Source organism: Lepidochelys kempii, chromosome 5 (genome assembly GCF_965140265.1).
Source record: "Lepidochelys kempii isolate rLepKem1 chromosome 5, rLepKem1.hap2, whole genome shotgun sequence".
Classification (NCBI taxonomy): domain Eukaryota; kingdom Metazoa; phylum Chordata; order Testudines; family Cheloniidae; genus Lepidochelys; species Lepidochelys kempii.
In genome coordinates, this window is record NC_133260.1 from 21,583,629 (window position 1) to 21,604,093 (window position 20,465).

General features: G+C 41.5%; 1 protein-coding gene across 11 annotated transcripts in view; it reads left to right on the top strand.

Moving 5' to 3' along the window:
- NEDD4L (NEDD4 like E3 ubiquitin protein ligase) overlaps positions 1 to 20,465 on the top strand; it is a 371,293-nt gene that overhangs the window by 156,679 nt on the left and 194,149 nt on the right. For 9 of the 11 annotated variants that reach the window (XM_073343628.1, XM_073343622.1, XM_073343624.1 and 6 more), the window contains 2 exons: positions 10,732 to 10,813; positions 16,593 to 16,631. The exons of the other annotated variants lie outside the window; for them this stretch is intronic. Coding sequence is in view for 5 of the 9 variants with exons in the window: in XM_073343622.1 (XP_073199723.1) it covers positions 10,732 to 10,813; positions 16,593 to 16,631 (121 nt within the window). In the remaining 4 variants the exon portion in view is untranslated. The remainder of the gene's footprint in view (positions 1 to 10,731; positions 10,814 to 16,592; positions 16,632 to 20,465) is intronic. 11 annotated transcript variants of the gene reach the window in all.

Sequence of the window (20,465 nt, forward strand, 5' to 3'; positions counted from 1 at the left end):
TATGGTCTCACAGTAGCAATACCATTGTTAAGGTTGCGCCAGAATTTTCAGTTTCACCGTGTCTGTACCCCAGTGTCTCACTCCGCAGCCCCCTTCGCCCCCCCCAACCCCTTTTTTGTAAACATACCTTGGGGAATTTGAACTAAATTTCAGCCACTAATTAGCATGTGGGGTTGATCTCAAATACACATTTTGGGTTTGCATGTCATTGGTTTCCTGACAAAATATAGGAAAATCGGAACACTGGTAAAGCCTGATTTCCTCCCTCTCCCCTCCCCACCCTGCGTGCAGTGCACATTTGCTGCCCCCGCTAACTGAACAGTCACATTGTGACATGAGAGATCATCCATCACTCCCTCCCTCCAGTTCATTTGCATACTTGGTGATTTGTCCTGTTCACTGAAGGAATCAGGGTGTGTGGTTTAAAAATAGAAAAGAGGGAAATACAGGCTGTATTATGATGCATACGCACAAAGAGGATAAATTAAGGTTGCATGTTTGTTATAAGTGCAATACAATGTTTATTATTATTAAAGAAGGCCAAGGGAGAAAGGGATAAAAAAAATAGAAGCAATGGACTAGGCTGATTGGTTGTCCATTTCATTTAGAAAACATTGTTTTTATTAATATCCCAAAATTCATTCTCATGAGGGAGAGGGTGTGTGTGTGTGTAGTAGGTGAAACACAATGCACAGGAAGTGAGATTGGAAATTTGGGTGGTAGTCGAGGGGTGTGATCAATGGAGACAACTGAGGGGGAGAAGGAAGATAAAGGATACTGTAGTCTGGAAGGTGGAGATATGGGGTTTTTGAAGGATAATATTTGGAGGAACAAATGATGAGACTAGAAATTTGAAAAGAAGAATGAGGGAGCGAATGTTTGGAGAGGGGGACGTATTTACAGCCTTGTCTGTGTTGGAGGGGATCGGGTGGGAGGATGGGCCTGAGGTACTATGTGGATCGGAGTTCTGCCTCCACAGTTTTGCTGGTAAAATTACTCCATTGGACTCTCTTATGCTTCTGGGACCATTTGGCATGAGAAATGGGGGAAGTATCCTTCCAGCGCCTGTAAAATGGGTTATAATACTTAGAACATTTGCTAATAAAATGAAGAGTCCTCCTTTGAGTGTTTGCAGATGTCCATTCCAATGTAAGTGTGTGTACATCCCCGAGCACAGTTGCTGGAATTTTTCCCTGTAGTGATATCCATCGGGTCAGCTCCAGCACCCTCTGGTGCTGCTCACTCATAGCATTGCTACAAGGGAGCCCTGCCAACCCTGCACTCCTTCAGTTCCTTCTTACTGCCTGTGACGGTTACTGGAACTTCCTCCCAGTGGTTTCCTTCTCTTCTTTAGTGTATATCGTTATCATAGTTCTGTTACTTAGTCAGTTGTTAGTTTTTAATAGTTAGATAGTTTTGGATGCCTCTGTGCTTATTTGGCAAGATTTGTCCACTCCCCGGTGCCAGGACATGCTTTGGTTACCAGGCTTAAAGCCCTGCACTTCTTGCAGCAAGCCGATGCCATTGACTGACCCGCACTCGAGTTGTCTCAAATGCTTAGCGGCATCTCACAGGAAATGCTGCTGCTAGATCTGCACGGACTTCAAACCCCGCACCAAGAAGTACCAGGAAGTGAGGTTGAAGGTCCATCTCATGAAGGCAGCCGCTTCAGAGCCATGCTCAGAATTGGCACCAAGCACCTCAGACAGTATACCGTTCAGTTCACAGTACTGTTGACTCCATAGCCATTTGCAGCAGCCAGAGACCTGCTTTCACTACCAGTCCTGGTGTTCCTAGAGGTTCTGGCATCAGTACCGCTGAGCGGCAGAGATCTATCTCCCTGCCTTCACCTGGTACCACTGCCATCCTCTAGGGAAAAGCCCCCTTTCGTAGCCTCTGCTTGGACTTCTCTGTGGTGCTGATCACCAGCACTGAGGAGGTCAGCACTGCCTTGGTCTCCTCACCGCAGTTCATCCCCTTCATCGGAGTCCAAAGTGGGGTCCTACTCTTCCCACTGTTATAGTCACCCACGCTGCTCCCCAGGCCATTCCTACCATGCTGTAGCCCCAAGTGCAGGGGTGCCCCTGAACACTTGGCCCTAGGCGGGCTCCACAGCCAAGCACTGCCACATTGGAGACCAGAGATACCGAGGGTTGGGGCTGCAAAAGGGCACTTCCACACAGACCATGTGTTGGTTCAATCATCATGTCAGTGAATCGAGGACTTGAACTGGGGACGGTGAGCACCAAGTCCAGGTGATGTTGCAAAGGTGAATATACCATGGCCACCCAGGCCTTGAGAGGTCTGAGACCCAGTCTTGTGCATTGCACTGTGTATGTGCCTGGTGCCGTGTGGCCCAGAAGGCTCATACATTTACGGGCAGTCGTGATCAGATGTGTCTGAAGGGACCTGATCAGGGCTGTGACTGACTGAAACCGATCTTCTGGAAGCAAGGTCTTCACCTGTACGGAGTCGATAACCACCCCAATGAACTCTATCGTTTGTACTAAGATAAGAGTGGATTTCTGCTTGTTTATCAGTAGACCTAATTCCCAGAAGGTTGATTTGGTTGAGATGGATGTAGGATTCCATCTGAGCTCTAGACCGGCCTCTGACTAACCAGTCGTCAAGTTACGGGAATGTGTGAACTCCCCTTTTTCCAAAGATAGTTGCTACTACCACCATCCATTTGGTGAAGTTTTGTGGGGCAGCCAATAGGCCAAACAGAAGAACTGCAAACTGGTAATGAACTAGGTTGAGGACAAATCTTAGGAACTTTCTGTGGCCTTAGAAATTCAGTATGTGGAAGTATGCATCCTTTAGATGAAGGGCAGCATACCAATCCCCTGACTCCAGTGAGGGAATGATGAAGCCAAGGAGATCATGTACAACTTTAAGTTGTTGAGATAGTGGTTGAGACGATGCTGATTTATGATTGGTCTGAGACCACCTTTGGCTTTTGGAATAGAACCCCTTTCCTCTTAGATGATACAAAACCTCTTCCACGGCTCCCACTCGAAGGAGGAACTGGACTTTTTGTTTCAATAGTTGTCCGTGATAAGGGTTCCTGAAGAGGAACGGGGAGTAGGAGGTTAGGAAGATGAGGCAGACAAAAACTGGAGAGTTTTTATTCCACTTCTATTGTGCTTAGTACCCAATGGTCTGAGGTAATGTGGGTCCAGGCATTGAGGAAGTGGGAAAGGTGGTTGGAAAACAAAGGGGAAACCGAGTCCGGTACTGAGGGGACTGAAATGTACTCGAGCGTCTCGTCAAAACGAGCGCTTTGAGCTCCCTGAGTGTCTGAGGGCGGACTGCACTGGCCTTGTTTAGGAGGTCAGAGGAGCGGGGGGGAGGGAGGGGAGGTCTACATTCGAACCCCTTGTTCTTCCTCCTTCAATGGTCTTGTGTGGCTGGCTCAGCAAAATAATGGTCAGTCTGTTGGGGCCTATAATGTTTTCTGGATACCTGTTGGGCATTACAGTTCCAGAGATTTCAGGGTCACCTTGGAATCTTTTAAGTCCATGGAATTTGGTGTCTGTGGGCTCAGAAAAGAGAGAGGACTCTTCAAAGGGGAGCTCTTGGAGGATTTGCTGTACCTCCTGGAGAAACTCTGAGGACTGCAACCACAAGCTTTTGTGCGTGGTTACAGCCATGGCCATAAATCTAACTGTGGAATCGTCAGCATCCAGGACTGCCTGTAAGGAGGCCCTCGCTATTGTTTCCCCTTCTTCCTTCAATGAAGAGAACTCCTGTCTAGCTTCCTGGGGGAGCAAGTCCTTAAATTTGTGCATCAACTACAACATATTAAAGTCATAGCAGCCAAGCAAAACTTGTTGGTTCGCTATGCAGAGCTCCTATAGATTAGGCTTTCCAGTCAAACAGATTTAAATTCTTTGTGTCTTTCGCCTTGGGTGTGGTGCCTGTTTGACCTTGTCGATCCCCTTTCATTGGTGGCTGCCACTCCTGGGGGAGGGTGCAAAAAAAGAAACTCATACCCTTTGGCTGGTCCAAAGTATTTCCACTCTGTCCATTTTGCCATAGGTGGAAGGAAAGCGGGGGTCTGCCACAATGCTCTAGTCAGGTCCATAATAGCCTTGTTGAGTGGTAGAGCTACCATTGAGGGAACCTTTGCCGACAAAATGTCCAATGGGCTGTGTTTTATCTCCTTGACCAACTCTGCTTGTTTACCTAAGTTTGAGGCCACCTGCTTTAATAAGTCCTGGTAGGCCATGTGGTCATCTTGAGGTGGGGGGACACCTGCTATGCCACCACCTCATCTGGGGAAGAGGAGGAGGCTATGACTGGCTCAGGGGCCTCTATCCCTCCCTCTTGTGTTGACCAAGACTCTCAGGATTTCTTCCTGAGGCTCAGTGCCAGGCTCAGCACCAAAGTCCAGGTCAGGGGTCTCGTGGCGCGGTACTGGAGATGCCCTACTATCTGAGACCACAGAGTATGAACATCTTGAGATTGTGCCGTGGCCTGGGGGAGACCTCCATGGGTTCCAAAATGGCCTTTGCATGGGCGCCGGTTCCCATGGACCCAGTGGCCAAGTGTTTCACGCAAGATGGTTATCCATTTCCTTAAAGGCCCAGAGAGGGTATACTCCCCAGGTAAAAGAACAGATTCCTCCCTGGGATCTAAACCTTGTCCTGTCCAAACTTACAGGTCCACCCTTTGAGCGGCTAGCAATATGCTTGCTATTGCACCTCTCCTGAAAAGTGGCTGCCTTAGTGGCCGTCACTTCGGCCAGAAGGGCTTTGGAGATCCGGGTCCTCACATCAGAACCGCTGTATACAATCTTCTTTAAGGATAAGGTACAGCTGCATCCACACCCAACTTTCCTTCCAAAGGTGGTCTCAGAATTCCACTGCAGTCAAGCAATCTTTCTGCAAGTATTCTACTCAAAACTGCATGTGAACAGAGGAACAGCACCTACACTCCTTGGATGTTAGACGGGCAAAGGACTAAACTGTTCTGTAGATTGACTCAGCTGTTCGTAACGATAACAGAGAGAACGAAGGGCCTTTCCATCTCTGCCCAGAGGATTTTGTCTTAGATTACCTCATGTATGGCATCCTGCCTCTGGCTAACCTGACTGCTTGTTCCACAAGATCACAGGCTTCTTTGACTGCTTTTCTAGCGCAAGTTCCTATTCAGGACACTGGTCCTTGGTGCACATGTTCTCAGCGCACTATGCCATCACCCAAAAAGCTAGAGATGATGCCAACTTCAGCCTTGCAGTCTTGCAGTCAGCTTGTTCTTGAACTCTGAGCCCACCTGCTGTGCAACTGCTTGTGAGTCACCTGCATTGGAAGGGGCATGTGCGAACACCTGAAGAAGAAAGAACAGTTACTAAACTTTCTGTAATTATTGTTGTTCAAGATGTGTTGCATATGTCCATTCCCAATCCTGTCCTCCATCCCTTTTTATTGGAGTCAGTTGATAAGAAGAAGCCAAAGGGGCGTGGGGTCGGCAGGGCCCCTTATACTGACACTATGAATGCGCAGCATCAGAGGGAACTACAGCCCACCTGGCGGGAACCACTAAGGGGAAAAATTTCCAGTAACTGTGTTCTGGGCATGCACACACCTACCTTGGAATGGACACGTGCAACTCATCTCGAAGAACAATAGTTACAGAAACCTTAAAACAAAGGTGATAATTCAGTTAGAGAGAACATGGGTTGAGAGAGAGGGAGGAATGGGTAACATTCCAAAATGTTTGTACTTTTCTTGCAGGACTGAATTCCAAAATAGCTTAATCACAGACTAGTCACAAAGCATACGTTTCTTATTGCTTCTCAGTCTTGCAATAACAGTATGTACTTGGGTCTCTTAATTTCACACTTTGCTGTACATAGGTGGCCAGTATAATCTCTGCTATTGCTTGAAATTCTAGGATTTGGTTACTGACACAATTTTTCTTAAGTGAATGTATAATCATTCATTGTCTGTCTGATTGGATCTATAGAATGACAGCTCAAGTGCATAGGTTAGTAGGGAAGCAAATAACTTGAAGTTACATGAACTTATGGTTGCACAATGGACTTAACTTGAAGCAATCAAAGGCAAAAAATAGCTGTTAAATATCTGTAATATTTCATTATATTTAAAAACAAATGGTACAGAGGCTAATGTCCACATTGTTCTTTCTAATAGCTCTATTAGTATAATGCAATCTTGCTTTTATTGCAGTTAGCAAACATGTTAAGGTTCATGTTTAGAAGTGCAAGCTGACATGGTTGTTTCTATTGCATTTTATACAGTATGTGAATGTATATGCCAATTAGGGTATGGCCATCCCTGCTATTGGGCCAGTATGTTCTGTCTCTGTTCTCTTCTGGCTAGAAGCTTTACCTGATGTGTTACACAGGAAGTCCTGAGATACATATTTCTAAAGTGTAGAGCTTTGCTCTGTGTGAGGGGGAATTGAGGGTAAAGTGACCTAAGAGAGAAATCCTTTAAATAGCGTACACTTGAAGCTGAAACTCCAAATATGACAAGCTGTGCACCGTCCACTGACATGTCATGCTTAATTTACATGTATACTCCGAATGCCAGATTGCTTAATGAGCAGCCCCCTCAAATTTTTTTATTATACAGCACAGCTGGAAATCTGAGAGCCTGATTATGATCTCTTTTACACAAGGGCTAATTCTATAAAATTGAATAGATTTGCTCTTCCAGATTTATGTTGGTATGAACAAGAACAAGGTTTAGTAGCCATGATAATCTCTCAATACCATTCCTTACACCCCACATCCAGTGGTTGAACAGAGTGAGCTAGAAATTCAGCCAGTGGTGGTAGGTTGGAGACAATAAAAGCAAGATATTGTGAAGGATATTTAGGCCTTGTGGGAGGCCAGAGGCTGAAAGGTGTATTTGGTATGGCTGGATATTGCCCTCCTCCCCACCAGGCAATATTTTACTAAGTCTAACAAAATAGCCTGATTTTCAATTATTGGCTGGTATACTCTGCATTTTTATTAGGTTATTGTGACAGTAAATATTAGATAGTAAATGTTGTGCATTAAACAATCTACAGTTCCATATGAATTAGATGCATTTTTTATTATCAGTGTGATGCTTTAATCTCATTTAAACCAGGGTGATTAGTGTGAATGTAATTACATTTGCGGTAGCTCAGCTATTGATATAATGAGCAGCACAGTGTGGAGTTGTTGTTTTTTTCCTTCATCCTACTGTAATATTTCATTTTCAAAGGTAAATTAAAATTCTTGTGTGGTGTAAATTTAGTTGCGTGCCACAGTGATACTATCAAGCAGTTTAGTTAGTTAATTGGATTTCAGATAGTGAAAAGTAGTGGGGATGAAAACATAGAGGATTCAGAAATTCCTTTCAAATAATTTGGACGATCATCTGAATCTGTCTTGTGCATCCTTTCTCCAGTCAGGCCCAGATTCCATCCCATTTGCTGTGTTGCATCCTTGGAAAGATGACATGGAAGGAGTTCAGCAGTCTAGCTACTGCTCTCTTATGGGTTTCTTTCCTTTTCAGGTGGGAGTGAATGGTCCAGTCCCACATTCTGGTGTTGAGTCTGTGTGAGGTTATTCCGCTTCTCTGCTGTGTAGCAGAGTTGTAGCAGGATGCATTAATTGCTTTGTTGGGTCCTACCAATATGCTGCCACTTAAACCATAAAGGGCAGGCTGCAATTGATACCCCAGAGTGAATGGTGATATTGGGAGTTGCACAAGCTTGGTAGGGGGTAGTTCAGGTTCCTGGAGCATACCGGGTTCTCTTCTCCTTCAGCTCCTGTGAGAGTTCTTTCATATACTTTGAGACTTCTCCATACTACCATGCACATTTTCATAGGAATGAGACTGGGCGGCCCACTGTGCAGCTTTGATTCAATAGGACTCACTAATCCGTCTGCTGGATCACAATAATCTGCCACTTCAAAGTGGCCCTAGATGTTACCCTAACACTTCGCCATCTTTTTCAGGTGGTAAGGCAGGGAAGAATGAAGGGGGCTGTCAGGGTTCCTTCCCTACTCTGAACTCTAGGGTACAGATGTGGGGACCTGCATGAAAGACCCCCTAAGCTTATTTCTACCACCTTAGGTTAAAACTTCCCCAAGGCACAAAGTCTTTGCCCTTGGATTAGGTAAAACACTTCCACCACCAAGTGATTTAACAAATAATCAGGCAAAGGACCACTTGGAGTTCCTATTTCCCCAAAATATCCCCTCAAGCTCTTACACCCACTTTCCTGGGGAGGCTTGAGAATAAACAAGATGAGCACAGACCAGCCTTGGATTTTTAAGACGCCAAAAACCCAATCAGAGTCTTAAAAAACAGAACTTTATTAGAAGAACAAAAAAAGATAAGAAAACAACTCTGTAAGATCAGAATGGAAGATAATCTTACAGGCAGTCAGATTCAAAACATGGAGAATCCTTCTAGGCAAAACCTTAAGTTACAAAAAGACACAAAAACAGGAATACACATTTCCTCCAGCTCAGCGAATTTCACAAGCCAAAACAAAGAAAACCTAAGGCATTTTCTAGCTAGATTACTTACTAAACTTTACAGGAGTTGGAGGGCTTGCATCCTTGATTTGTTCCCGGCAAAGGTATCACACAGACAGAGAAAAGCCTTTTTCCCTGCTCCAGATTTGAAAGTATCTTGTCCCTTCATTGGTCATTTTGGGTCAGGTGCCAGCCAGGTTACCTGAGCTTCTTAACCTTTACAGGTAAAAGGACTTTGCCTCTGGCCAGGAGGGATTTTATAGCACTGTATACAGAAAGGTGGTTACCCTTCCCTTTATATTTATGACAGGGGCATAACATATGGGATTCTAGGGGCAATATTAGGAACGGGTTTACTTTTCTCCTTCCCAAGAGAAGAAATCAGGTAAGGAAAGAGTTTGGAGGCTAGTGGAGCTGTAGCAAGCAGCTGGTCCTGGCTGCATGGGTGAGATTTTTCCCTCAGTGGAGATAAAATTAATATGGAAGGGGAATGGCAGCTGCTTACGACTTTTGTGGTTTCGGGAGTTAGGGATAATGCCTTCTTCCTACAAATTTGGTATAAGCCCAGCTTCACCAGAGAAGGGGATTGGATTCACATAGTGACCCAGGCACTAGTAGAAGACTTCATAATTACCTCAGGCCTGGGAGTAAGATGGACTGGATAGGCCCAGGAAATGTTGGAATGCTATAGAATGGAACATCAAAAAGAAGGGGACATGCTGACAGTCTGAAGAGGCTGTGGTCTTAACTCCTCCTTCCCCCACACTCCTCTTGGTTGGTGCCAGTACATGTGTTTTAGGAGATATCTTATGATTCAATAAAATTGTGACCACTTGACCTTATGGCCCCTGCCATTTGCAATAGACCTTTTCCAAAACCCAAAGGTTAGAATTTGGTCAATTACTATTTTAATTCTGAATGAAACATTTATTTCTATTAAATGGGTATGGTGGACCAATGGGAAATTGGATGAAGATCTGCAGAATATAAAACGTTTAAGAATTACTTAGGCAAGTTAGATGTCTTCAAGTCGGCAGGGCCTGACAATGTACATCCTCTAGGTAATACTTAATCCTGCTTCAGTAGGACCACACCCACACACCCACCCACACACACACACTCTCTCTCTCTCTTTGTGTGTGTGTGTGTGTGTATATATATATGTGTGTGTATGTATGTATGTATGTGTATCTCTCTCAGAAATCTAGAACTGGAAGGGACCTGGATAGTCCAATCCCCTGGACTGAAGCAGGACTAAGTATTACCCATATATATATATATACACACAAACACATATACTTTTTTTTATCGTTTAAGTGCAACAGCTAGAACAGGGGTGGGCAAACTTTTTGGCCCGAGGGCCACATCAGGGTGCGAAACTGTATGGAGGGCTGGGTAGGGAAGGCTGTGCCCTCCAAACAGCCTGCCCCCTCCTGGGACCCCACACCCCAAACCACCCCTCCAGGATCCCACCCCCATCCAACCTCCCCCGCTCCCTGTACCCTGACTGCCCCGACCTATCCACACCCCTACCCCCTGACAGGCCCCCCGGGACTCCCACACCCTATCGAATCCCCCCTGTTCCCCGACCCCTGACTGCCCCAGAACCTCCGCCCCATCCAACTGCTCCCTGACAGCCCCCTGGGACCCGCTACCCAACCCCTGCACCACTGTGTGTGCGCGCCGCCCCCTTACCATGGCGCTCAGAGCGGCAATAGCTCACAGTCCCGCTGCCCGCATCACGGCATGGCTGCAGGAGAGGGGGGGCAGTAGGGGAGGGGCCTGGGGTGAGCCTCCTGGGCCAGGAGCTCAGGAGCTGGGAAGGACGGTCCCGTGGGCCGGATGTGGCCCACAGGCCTTTGTTTGCACACCTCTGAGCTAGAAAGCTGCTCATCTCAGTCATAAAAAATCACCATTAAAGTAACATTATTCTACTGTTACATCTTGGATTCAGGCAAGAGGTGCTCATTTCTTGTTATGTGGAAAAAACAAATGTTCAGTTCATTTTCTGATACTATAATCGGTCTTTAAAATATTTCTGTTTGCACTTGCTTATTTAAATAATGTTAAAATAGGTTTAATACAGAGACTTTTGTCCCAGGAAACAAGTTTTTTACTAGGTGTATTTGAGGCTATTAATTATTTGTGTAATGAGACTAAATGAACAATTCACATTCAATTTGCATCTATTACAGTTGTCAGTAAAATTATAACCCTATTAAATGTGACATCTTCTTTTGCAGTGACCCCTATGTGAAACTTTCTCTGTATGTAGCAGATGAGAACAAAGAACTTGCTCTGGTGCAGACAAAAACTATAAAAAAGGTAGGTGTTGATTCTTACTTGACTGTGTTCTGGAAGTATTGAGAATGCTGGAGCATGTTTCTTCTGTACATGATATTACAGCATTGATGGAAAGATACTGTCTGTGCATGTTTGTATGTATACTGGATAACATTTTCTTTTTTCTCAATCTAACTCTTACAAGCTAGTGCATGCATTTGCCTTTAGCCAAGTGCAGACTCTGAACCATAAAATAATGACTTTATAACCAAAGCTTCTCAGCTGAGATTTGATGTGTTGAATTGCAATGTTGCTTGCTTTTGTAAGATTTATTTAAAAATAATATTAAGCTATCATAAAATATTCTTTAATTGATTGCAGGCATGTGAACAATTAATTGACTATTAACAGAATGGTCTTTCTGAGAGTCTTCTCTCCCAAGTCTTTCTATATCTATTTTAAAATATTTGATATGGGCATTAAAATGCAGGGCAGAATTGTGAGCTACTGAAATTCATTTTTGAATAATCTCTGAAGATATTTTAAAAAATCATTTCCAACTGGTACCAAACCTAAAGGGTTTTTTTTTTTTTAAAATTTCTAGCTTCAGTGAAAAGTGTAGAGAGACACTATTAGCCACAATTTTAGAGGTTACCTGCTTCCTTACAATTAAAGTTGACTGGATGTTATGCAAAAAGGGAAAAAGCAATAATTTTAATAAAGATTAAAAGAAAAGTCATGCCCTAGTATTCTATCCTATTTTATAATAATTATTTAAAACCTTTTTGATGTATTGTCTCCTTTGGTATCATAATTTCACTGATTCTTCCCCCCCCCCCCCCCCCCCCCCGTCCCCCACTATACAGTTTTTCTAGCTTGACAAGACCTCCCCATTTGTAGAGTAAAAAAGGATACAAGAAAAGAAACTTTAAAACAACAAACAAAAACCTACACCCTCAGTTTCATTTTATCATTACAAATAAAGTAAAATTTAAAAATTGTGAGAACCTCATATTCAAAACATGCAGCACCATGTCAGTACATGAGAGAGACACAGTGGAACAAAGAATACATTGTCTAAGCTGTCTGAAAAGCAAAAGAGTCACCGGGGGCCATGATATTGCTCCCTGTGAATATGTCTAAACTGCAATGTAAGCCCAGAGTTAGCAGAACTCAAGTTAGCAAACCTTGGGTTTGTTAATCTAAGGCTTGAGTGTTTACACTTATTTGTAACCCCAGGTTAGGAATTGCTGAAGCTGGGGTCCCAACCTGGGGCTCCAGCATCTACACTGCATTATGTGGGCCTGAGTCCAATTTCTCAGACTTCCTAGACCCACCCAAAATGTGGCCGCACCAGCCCTTTGTGGTGCAGTGACTGTCCAGAGGACAAAGAACGTTGGCCCATGGGATTGTGGAATACTCTTAGCAGATTTCCAGAGCACGAATCCAGTGGGGCTGCATCTACACTACAAAGCAATAGGGCTTGAACCCTGGGTCCCTGCTTGAATGAGTATTGGACCCTCAACCCCCATGGCATTCTCAGACCCTGGGTTAGCACAGTTTATGTGTTGGTATTGGGGGGGAGAGGGAGGAGGAGAAGGCTTGAGGCTGAGTTAAAATGCTGGCTGTCCATTGCAGTGTAGACATACCTTGTGGGTGCAGGGATCTGCTTCCTTGAGCTCTTTGCAGGACCAGGGTCTAAGAGTATGAACTATTAAAAGTAAAAAGAATTGAAATTGAAGGAATTAAAAAAATAAAACCTCAGGTGTTTGCTAATTACACTGATGTGGAAACTCCTTTTTTTTTTTTTTATAATAGGGTTTTTGATCTTATGTTGTCCACTTTAAAATATATTTTTGGGCTCTACTAACTTTAGTGTCAGAGCCTCTCCAAATCTGTTTTTAGTTTTGGTAAAAGTCCTTAGTGAAAAATTCAGCTCTACTAAGTTGCTACAGTAACAGCACAGAACATAGTATTTTGGGAAATTGTTTTTAAATACCTTTGACATTTATAACAAAATAATATAGGTATGTGGGAAGCTTTCTTTTGAAGATGGAGGTTTTTTTTCGTAAGTAGGATTCACGTGTCATCCTGCTATCATGGAATTTTTATTTGTACAGTATGCACTCTTATTCTTTTTATATCAATGGAAAATGTGTAAGCGTGGTCTGTGTGGGAAAGTCTTTTTAGTAGAGCCTAGGGTTTGAATTTAAAGAGAGATAGTATGTGTTCTTTCCTTTATTTATATATTGTTGTTCCAGTTGAAGAGTGCCTTTTTTTCAGATTAGTTTATGTTGCTTGGGATGGGATTTAAACTGTATGAATAAAAAAAAAAAAGTCCACTCTTTATACTGGAATAAGAGTTCATTTCTTGATAGATTTTATTTTTTAAATAAAAAAACAGATTTTTAATTTAAATTAAATGACAGGTTTCAGAGGAACAGCCGTGTTAGTCTGTATTCGCAAAAAGAAAAGGAGTACTTGTGGCACCTTAATTGGTTAGTCTCTAAGGTGCCACAAGTACTCCTTTAATTTAAATTAAATAACTTTTTTTCCTTTTTATATATCTATTTAAAATTAAATTTTAAATTGATAACTTTTCATCCATTAAAATTATTTAAATAAAAAAATAAGTACATATTTGCTGCTTAAGCTTAAAAGAAAGGCAAACCACTGAACTAGTGGAAGTCACTGGCAAAGCACATGGAAACCACAGTGTACGGAAGTGCAAAATCAGCTTTTGATAGCAGTAGTTTTTTCTGAAGGTTCAGAGAATATTTTCTTCATTCAGTTTATTCAACTAGTTCAGTTAATGGCTCATTCATTCAAAGATAAAAAACTGATTGGGAGTTGAAAAAGCAAGGAAGTTTGTTTTCCTCTTCCAGTTTATAGTAAAAACTAGGGTGAGTTGATGACATCTACTAGTACTAAAATCTTGAAGGACATGGTTACCAGAAACAATAAATTCAGTAACCACAGATGATGATGATGATTATCATTTATTATTATTTTGTATTATCATAGCTAGGGGCCTTATTCATGTCCAGAATATATTTTAATTTTATAATAATCAGTTTTAAATGCAAAACATGTTTTGATAAACTTTTTTTCTTATGTATCCAGCACATTTTAAAGTAATTAACTAATTTTAAAAAATAAATTAATTTATGTTTTTGTTCACTTTAATTGATTTCTAATTTCCATCCAGACAGCTCTTAATACAGATCATGAATAAAAAATTAATGATCTAATAAATAGAAAATGGTGAATGATGCATTTCTTAACATAATAAAAATAAGAAAATGTAATTGCTTAAATAAACATGTATAGATATAAGCATATCCTCCTGGCTAGCAAAAAACAAACAAACCACATTTAATGTAAAGGAGGCTATATTTAGTTGAAAATCAACAAGTTTTAATGGTTACCAGCCAATGAGAATCAACCTTTCTTTAGGAAAATAACTAAAATTTACAAATGCAAAACAAAATTAGTCAGTAATTTAAATCAAGGTTTCCTGTTTTCTGATTTAAGTCATAATTAAAATAGTAGATTTAAATTGCTTTGATTTAAATCAAAAGGAGTACTTGTGGCACCTTAGAGACTAACCAATTTATTTGAGCATAAGCTTTCGTGAGCTACAGCTCACTTCATCGGATGCATGCTGTGGAAAATACAGAAGACGTTTTTATACACACAAACCATGAAAAAATGGGTGATTATCACTACAAAAGGTTTTCTCTCCCCCCACCCCACTCTCCTGCTGGTAATAGCTTATGTAAAGTGATCACTCTCCTTACAATGTGTATGATAATCAAGGTGGGCCATTTCCAGCACAAATCCAAGTTTTCTCCCTCCCCCCCAGTTTTTTTACAACAGAAAAACTTCAAATCCAGACTCCAATGAGAGACTGCTGAACTGGAATTCATTTGCAAATTGGATACAATTAACTTAGGCTTGAATAGAGACTGGGAGTGGCTAAGTCATTATGCAAGGTAACCTATTTCCCTTTGTTTTTTCCTCCCCCCCCCCCCCCAGACATTCTTGTTAAACCCTGGATTTGTGCTGGAAATGGCCCACCTTGATTATCATACACACTGTAAGGAGAGTGATCACTTTAGATAAGCTATTACCAACAGGAGAGTGGGTGTGGGGGGTGGGGGAGGGGAAACCTGGATTTGTGCTGGAAATGGCCCACCTTGATTATAATACAGTTGTAAGGAGAGTGATCACTTTAGATAAGCTATTACCAACTGGAGAGTGGGTTTGTTGGGGAGGGGTGGTGTGTGTGGGGGGGAGAAAATTCCCTACCCCATTAAGCCAGGAGTTCTGTGTTCCCCACAATCCCCCATCATGTCAGGGACTCGTCCCCCATTCTTCATTTCTTCCTATTTTCCACCCCACCATTTGTTTTTCTGTCTGGGAGATAGATCATTCAGGATGTCAACATTTAAAAACTATTGGGAGGATGGGCAGAGCTGAGATGGAGGTATTGCTATGCTGGAAGGTGCTGATCAGATGCCAAGAGCTCCATGTGTTCCTCTTTTTACTTCTCCTGCTTTTCCAGTTTTCACCAAAACCATGAGGATTCTGCCCATTGATGCTTAGAACATTCCCTGAAATTTTGGAATTAAGTGGATAAAGCATTCAGAAGCTATTGCATTACATAGACAGAGAAATACTATTGAGTTAAGTGCAAGACCTCACTTCCCTCTGCCAACTAGAACAAAAGCCCTCACTCTGAGTGGGATTGTTGTCCCTCACAACAATGGAAATATTGAAACAGTGACACGTATTTCTTTAACTTGTTTTAAAAAATGGCATGGTAGACTTAGGAAGCTTAAAAACAAGTATTTCGCATGGCAATAAAACAAATCACTGCAGTTTTCCTTGAAATGTGCTGAGACATAGGATTGTTTAGTATGCTTTGATACTTGGTGTTGAGCCTGTGATTAAGGACAGCTTGTGGTCTGTATATACAATTTTATATAGCCTCAGGTCCGTGTTTGGCTTTTTGGGAGAATTAACTTTCTGAGCTGTATGGAGCAGGGATGATCAATAATAAGGGTGGAGAGAGCCGGGGGAGAGGGGCAGGGGGCAAGGATGTGTGTGTTTGTGTGTGTGAGAAAATCGTTTGACATTAAAATGAGCTGAATGGGCACTTCAGATTATTCTTTTTCAAAAACTGAATGACACATATTGCTAATATTCTTATTACTAATCTGTTCATTTTGATAATTTTATACTTGGTCTCCTTTTAGGTTGTAAGCTAATTGCATATTCTACTCAAATCATTAATACAAAATTGTGGTGCTCCATAGCCTTTATTTGGGAAACTGGGGGAAAAGAGCCCTAAGCAAATTCAACAAAAACAAATGTTACCTTTTTGCAGTCTAGAGCCATAACTTTCTTTGGAGCACTAAACTCATCCTTGTATTTAAAAACTGGTCATTTTGCTTACTTTGGTTTATATTATAAAACATTTCATTAAGATTAGTCTTCCTTACAATCTCTCTGCATAGATCCTCAATCATATCCCTTCTACTGATAGATTCCTATTTATAGTTAACATCTATTTCTGGATCATCCAGCTGAAATACCCTCCCATGCTCAGTTTGCTTGGTAGATGAGTTTAAAATCATTTGACAGCAATGTTTTTATGCTTGGTGGTTGTTGCTATGAAATATTAAGGTTGTTTTTTATTGACTTTTAACAAAGATTTTCACATGCATGCACTTGTAAGTGGCTGCAAATATACTGGCAGCTGCAATAGACTTGAAATCAATTATTGTTTACATTAAAAAATTAATTTCTTTTACAGACACTGAATCCAAAATGGAATGAAGAATTTTATTTTAGAGTAAGTTTTTTCTTTACTTGTAATAAATCATTTAACTACAAATAGATTAGTAAAATTAAACACACCACATTGTAAAGGGGTGGGAAGGAGCTTATTCTCTTTAGTATTTTACCCTTTAAATATTTCTTGTGTATTTCAAAGAAAAATCACTTGAACTGATGTAGTTACTCCCTAATATCTGTTCTAAAGGATGGAATAAAACATAGGATTTGCCATATGGTTTAATGTATGAAACGGTTGTTGCACAATTTGATAATGGTTCTTTTTATACATGCTTTGAGTTTATGTATGTAGAAAATGTAATATGTTTCACTCAAACATGCATTTTTAGCATATCATGTTTGCTGTGGTATTAAACTGGTAATGTAGTGGCAAATAACCAGAAATTCTTCCTAGGGCTATATGATAGCCCAGCATAACTAGATGAAAGAGACTAAGTAAGTGTTTCATGGTTAAAGATCTTGAAAGTTGAGCGAGCATGACAAAAAGTAGTGAAGTGCAACAGAAAAGGAGAATTGAAAGAGCAATTTTTGGCAAGTAGCATAAAAGCAAAGAGAAAATATCAAATTTATTTTATTTTTGTAACTTTTTAAACTGGTCATATCATGTTAGCAATGTTAATAAACTGCACTTAACATCTTGTGCTTTTCTATTATAAGTAGTAGTTGACATTTTCATCATAAGATGTTAAATATTCACAAAATGTGAAATAATAGGCTCAAAATAAAAAAATACTCTGAATTAAATGTAATGTATTTATGGAATATAAATAGCTAGTATGAAAAACATCTTTGATCTTCAATTATTACAAAGAGTTTTCAAGGAGCAGTTACTTAACTTCTGTCCAGTTGTAGTTTTTACAAGAATAGGTTAGGTAAAATTTCAACAGTTTAAATTTAATCTTCAGAACAGCTGTTTGAGAACAGGGAAAGGCATTGTGGATTTGTTAAAATGGTAATATCCTGTCAAAATGCATTTTAGCTGTTGACCATTGTGCTAATTTGGTAATTTACAACAGAATATTTGTTAATATCTAATTTGGGGAGATTATAAATGCTTTAAAATGTGAATTCCATTAAAATAGCTTTTTACAGGGTGAAATTTAATAGATTTTTATCTCTAAAACAATCTTCCGAGAGATAGCTATTTTGATTCCTATAATCTACTACAGAAGGCACTTGAATCTGTTTCTTTGAGTAATGCAGAATCTCTAGGAATCGTCTTGGCACTAAACTCAGTATGACTGGCCCCAGCTTTTTCCATTTCAGTTACAACAAGGTTTGATATATGCAAGCTTCTCATTAGTAGAACATTCATCTGGTCATGTTACACTTTCACATATTAAGTTTGACATTTCTGATTCTTGGGATTCCCTGTTAAAGGCTACAAGAAAAATGTCTTCAAAGCAAGTAGCAAATCAAAATGTTCATCCATTGTCAGAACTAGGTGTTACTAGTTGCATCATTAGTATTTATTCCCAGTTAACCTACTTTGCTAAACATAATTTTGAGTACATATCAGTAATTTATCATATGGTTCCAGTTACCAAAAAACCCAAAGCATTAAAAGCCCAGGAAATATTGTGTTAAGAATAAACTTAAAAGGAATCCAAACATCAAGGCACCCAAACAACCTTAACTCTGTCCCTGTAGTGATGTGCTGGAGGGGAAGAAGCAATCTTTGGCTCTATCTTCTCTGACAAAAAAAGGTAGTTTTTACCACCAGGTAAACTAGGTGACGTCAACACTATCCTCCCCTTCACAGCCCTGTGACTGACCTCACTTAGTTTACCTTATGGTGTCTTGTCTCCACTTTGTATTTACTGCAGTCTCTTGGAGCCACAGCACTGAGTTTTCAACACAAGGTAAACTAGAGGAGGTCAGTCACAGGGCAGTGGGGGGAGGAGAGTGTTGACTTTGGCCTAGTTTGCCTCATTGTAAACACTGTAAGTGCCTTGTCTCCACTTAAGGTTTTACAATGAGATAACTATCACCTCTTAAAAAGAAAAGGAGTACTTGTGGCACCTTAGAGACTAACCAGTTTATTTGAGCATAAGTGAGCTGTAGCTCACGAAAGCTTACGCTCAAATAAATTGGTTAGTCTCTAAGGTGCCACAAGTACTTCTTTACTTTTTGCGAATACAGACTAACAGGGCTGTTACTCTGAAACCTGTTATCACCTCTTAGTTAACTCGCTGCCAATAAAACAACAAAAACACAACAACAGCAGCTTTGTGTCAGCGAAGACAAAGCCTTATGGCAGGTCTATACTACCATTTAAGTTTCAGAGTAACAGCCGTGTTAGTCTGTATTCGCAAAAAGAAAAGGAGTACTTGTGGCACCTTAGAGACTAACCAATTTATTAGAGCATAAGCTTTCGTGAGCTACAGCTCACTTCATCGGATGCATACCGTGGAAACTGCAGCAGACTTTATATACACACAGAGAATATGAAACAATACCTCCTCCCACCCCACTGTCCTGCTGGTAATAGCTTATCTAAAGTGATCATCAAGTTGGGCCATTTCCAGCACAAATCCAGGTTTTCTCGCCCTCCGCCCCCTCCACACAAATTCACTCTCCTGCTGGTGATAGCCCATCCAAAGTGACAACTCTCCACACAATGTGCATGACAATCAAGTTGGGCCATTTCCTGCACAAATCCAGGTTCTCTCACCCCCCCACCCCCCTCCGAAAAACCACACACACAAACTCACTATCCCGCTGGCAATAGCTCATCCAAAGTGACCACTCTCCCCACAATGCGCATGATAATCAAGGTGGGCCACCCCCAGCACAAATCCAGGCCTTCTCACCCCCCCCACCTCCATACATACACAAACTCACTTTCCTGCTGTGTGTGTGTATGGAGGTGGGGGGGTGAGAAGGCCTGGATTTGTGCTGGGGGTGGCCCACCTTGATTACCATGCGCATTGTGGGGAGAGTGGTCACTTTGGATGAGCTATTGCCAGCGGGATAGTGAGTTTGTGTGTGTGGTTTTTGGGAAGGGGGTGGGGGGGGGGGAGAGAACCTGGATTTGTGCAGGAAATGGCCCAACTTGATTGTCATGCACATTGTGTGGAGAGTTGTCACTTTGGATGGGCTATCACCAGCAGGAGAGTGAATTTGTGTGGGGGGGGTGGAGGGCGAGAAAACCTGGATTTGTGCTGGAAATGGCCCAACTTGATGATCACTTTAGATAAGCGATTACCAGCAGGACAGTGGGGTGGGAGGAGGTATTGTTTCATATTCTCTGTGTGTATATAAAGTCTGCTGCAGTTTCCACGGTATGCATCCGATGAAGTGAGCTGTAGCTCACGAAAGCTCATGCTCAAATAAATTGGTTAGTCTCTAAGGTGCCACAAGTACTCCTTTTCTTTTTGCGACTACCATTTAAGTCTATCTAACTTGCGGCACTTAGGGTTATGAAAAGGACACTTACCTGAGCAACGGAAATTAAAGCGATCTAAGCGCTGTCCACACCGGTGCTATGTCAACGGGAAACACTCTCCCACCGACATAGCTTCTTACACCTCTCGCAGAGGTGGAGTAATTATGCCAGCAGGAGAGCACTCTCCCATCAGCATAGAGCTTCTTCATCGGACAGTGGCGCAGCTGCGTCGATGTAGTTCTTCTAGCGTAGACCTGCCCTAAAATAATCTTCATTCATCTCTAGCAGTTCCATCTCATTAATGTCTATAAACACTAGCATGATTTACTCTTAGTCATGCAATGGCTATGTGTAAATTTCAGCCTTTGTGTAGCTACATGCTATCCCCAGAAAAAGATGTACTCTTGGCTCTCTGCTGTTTCAGACATTATTCAGCGCTAACTC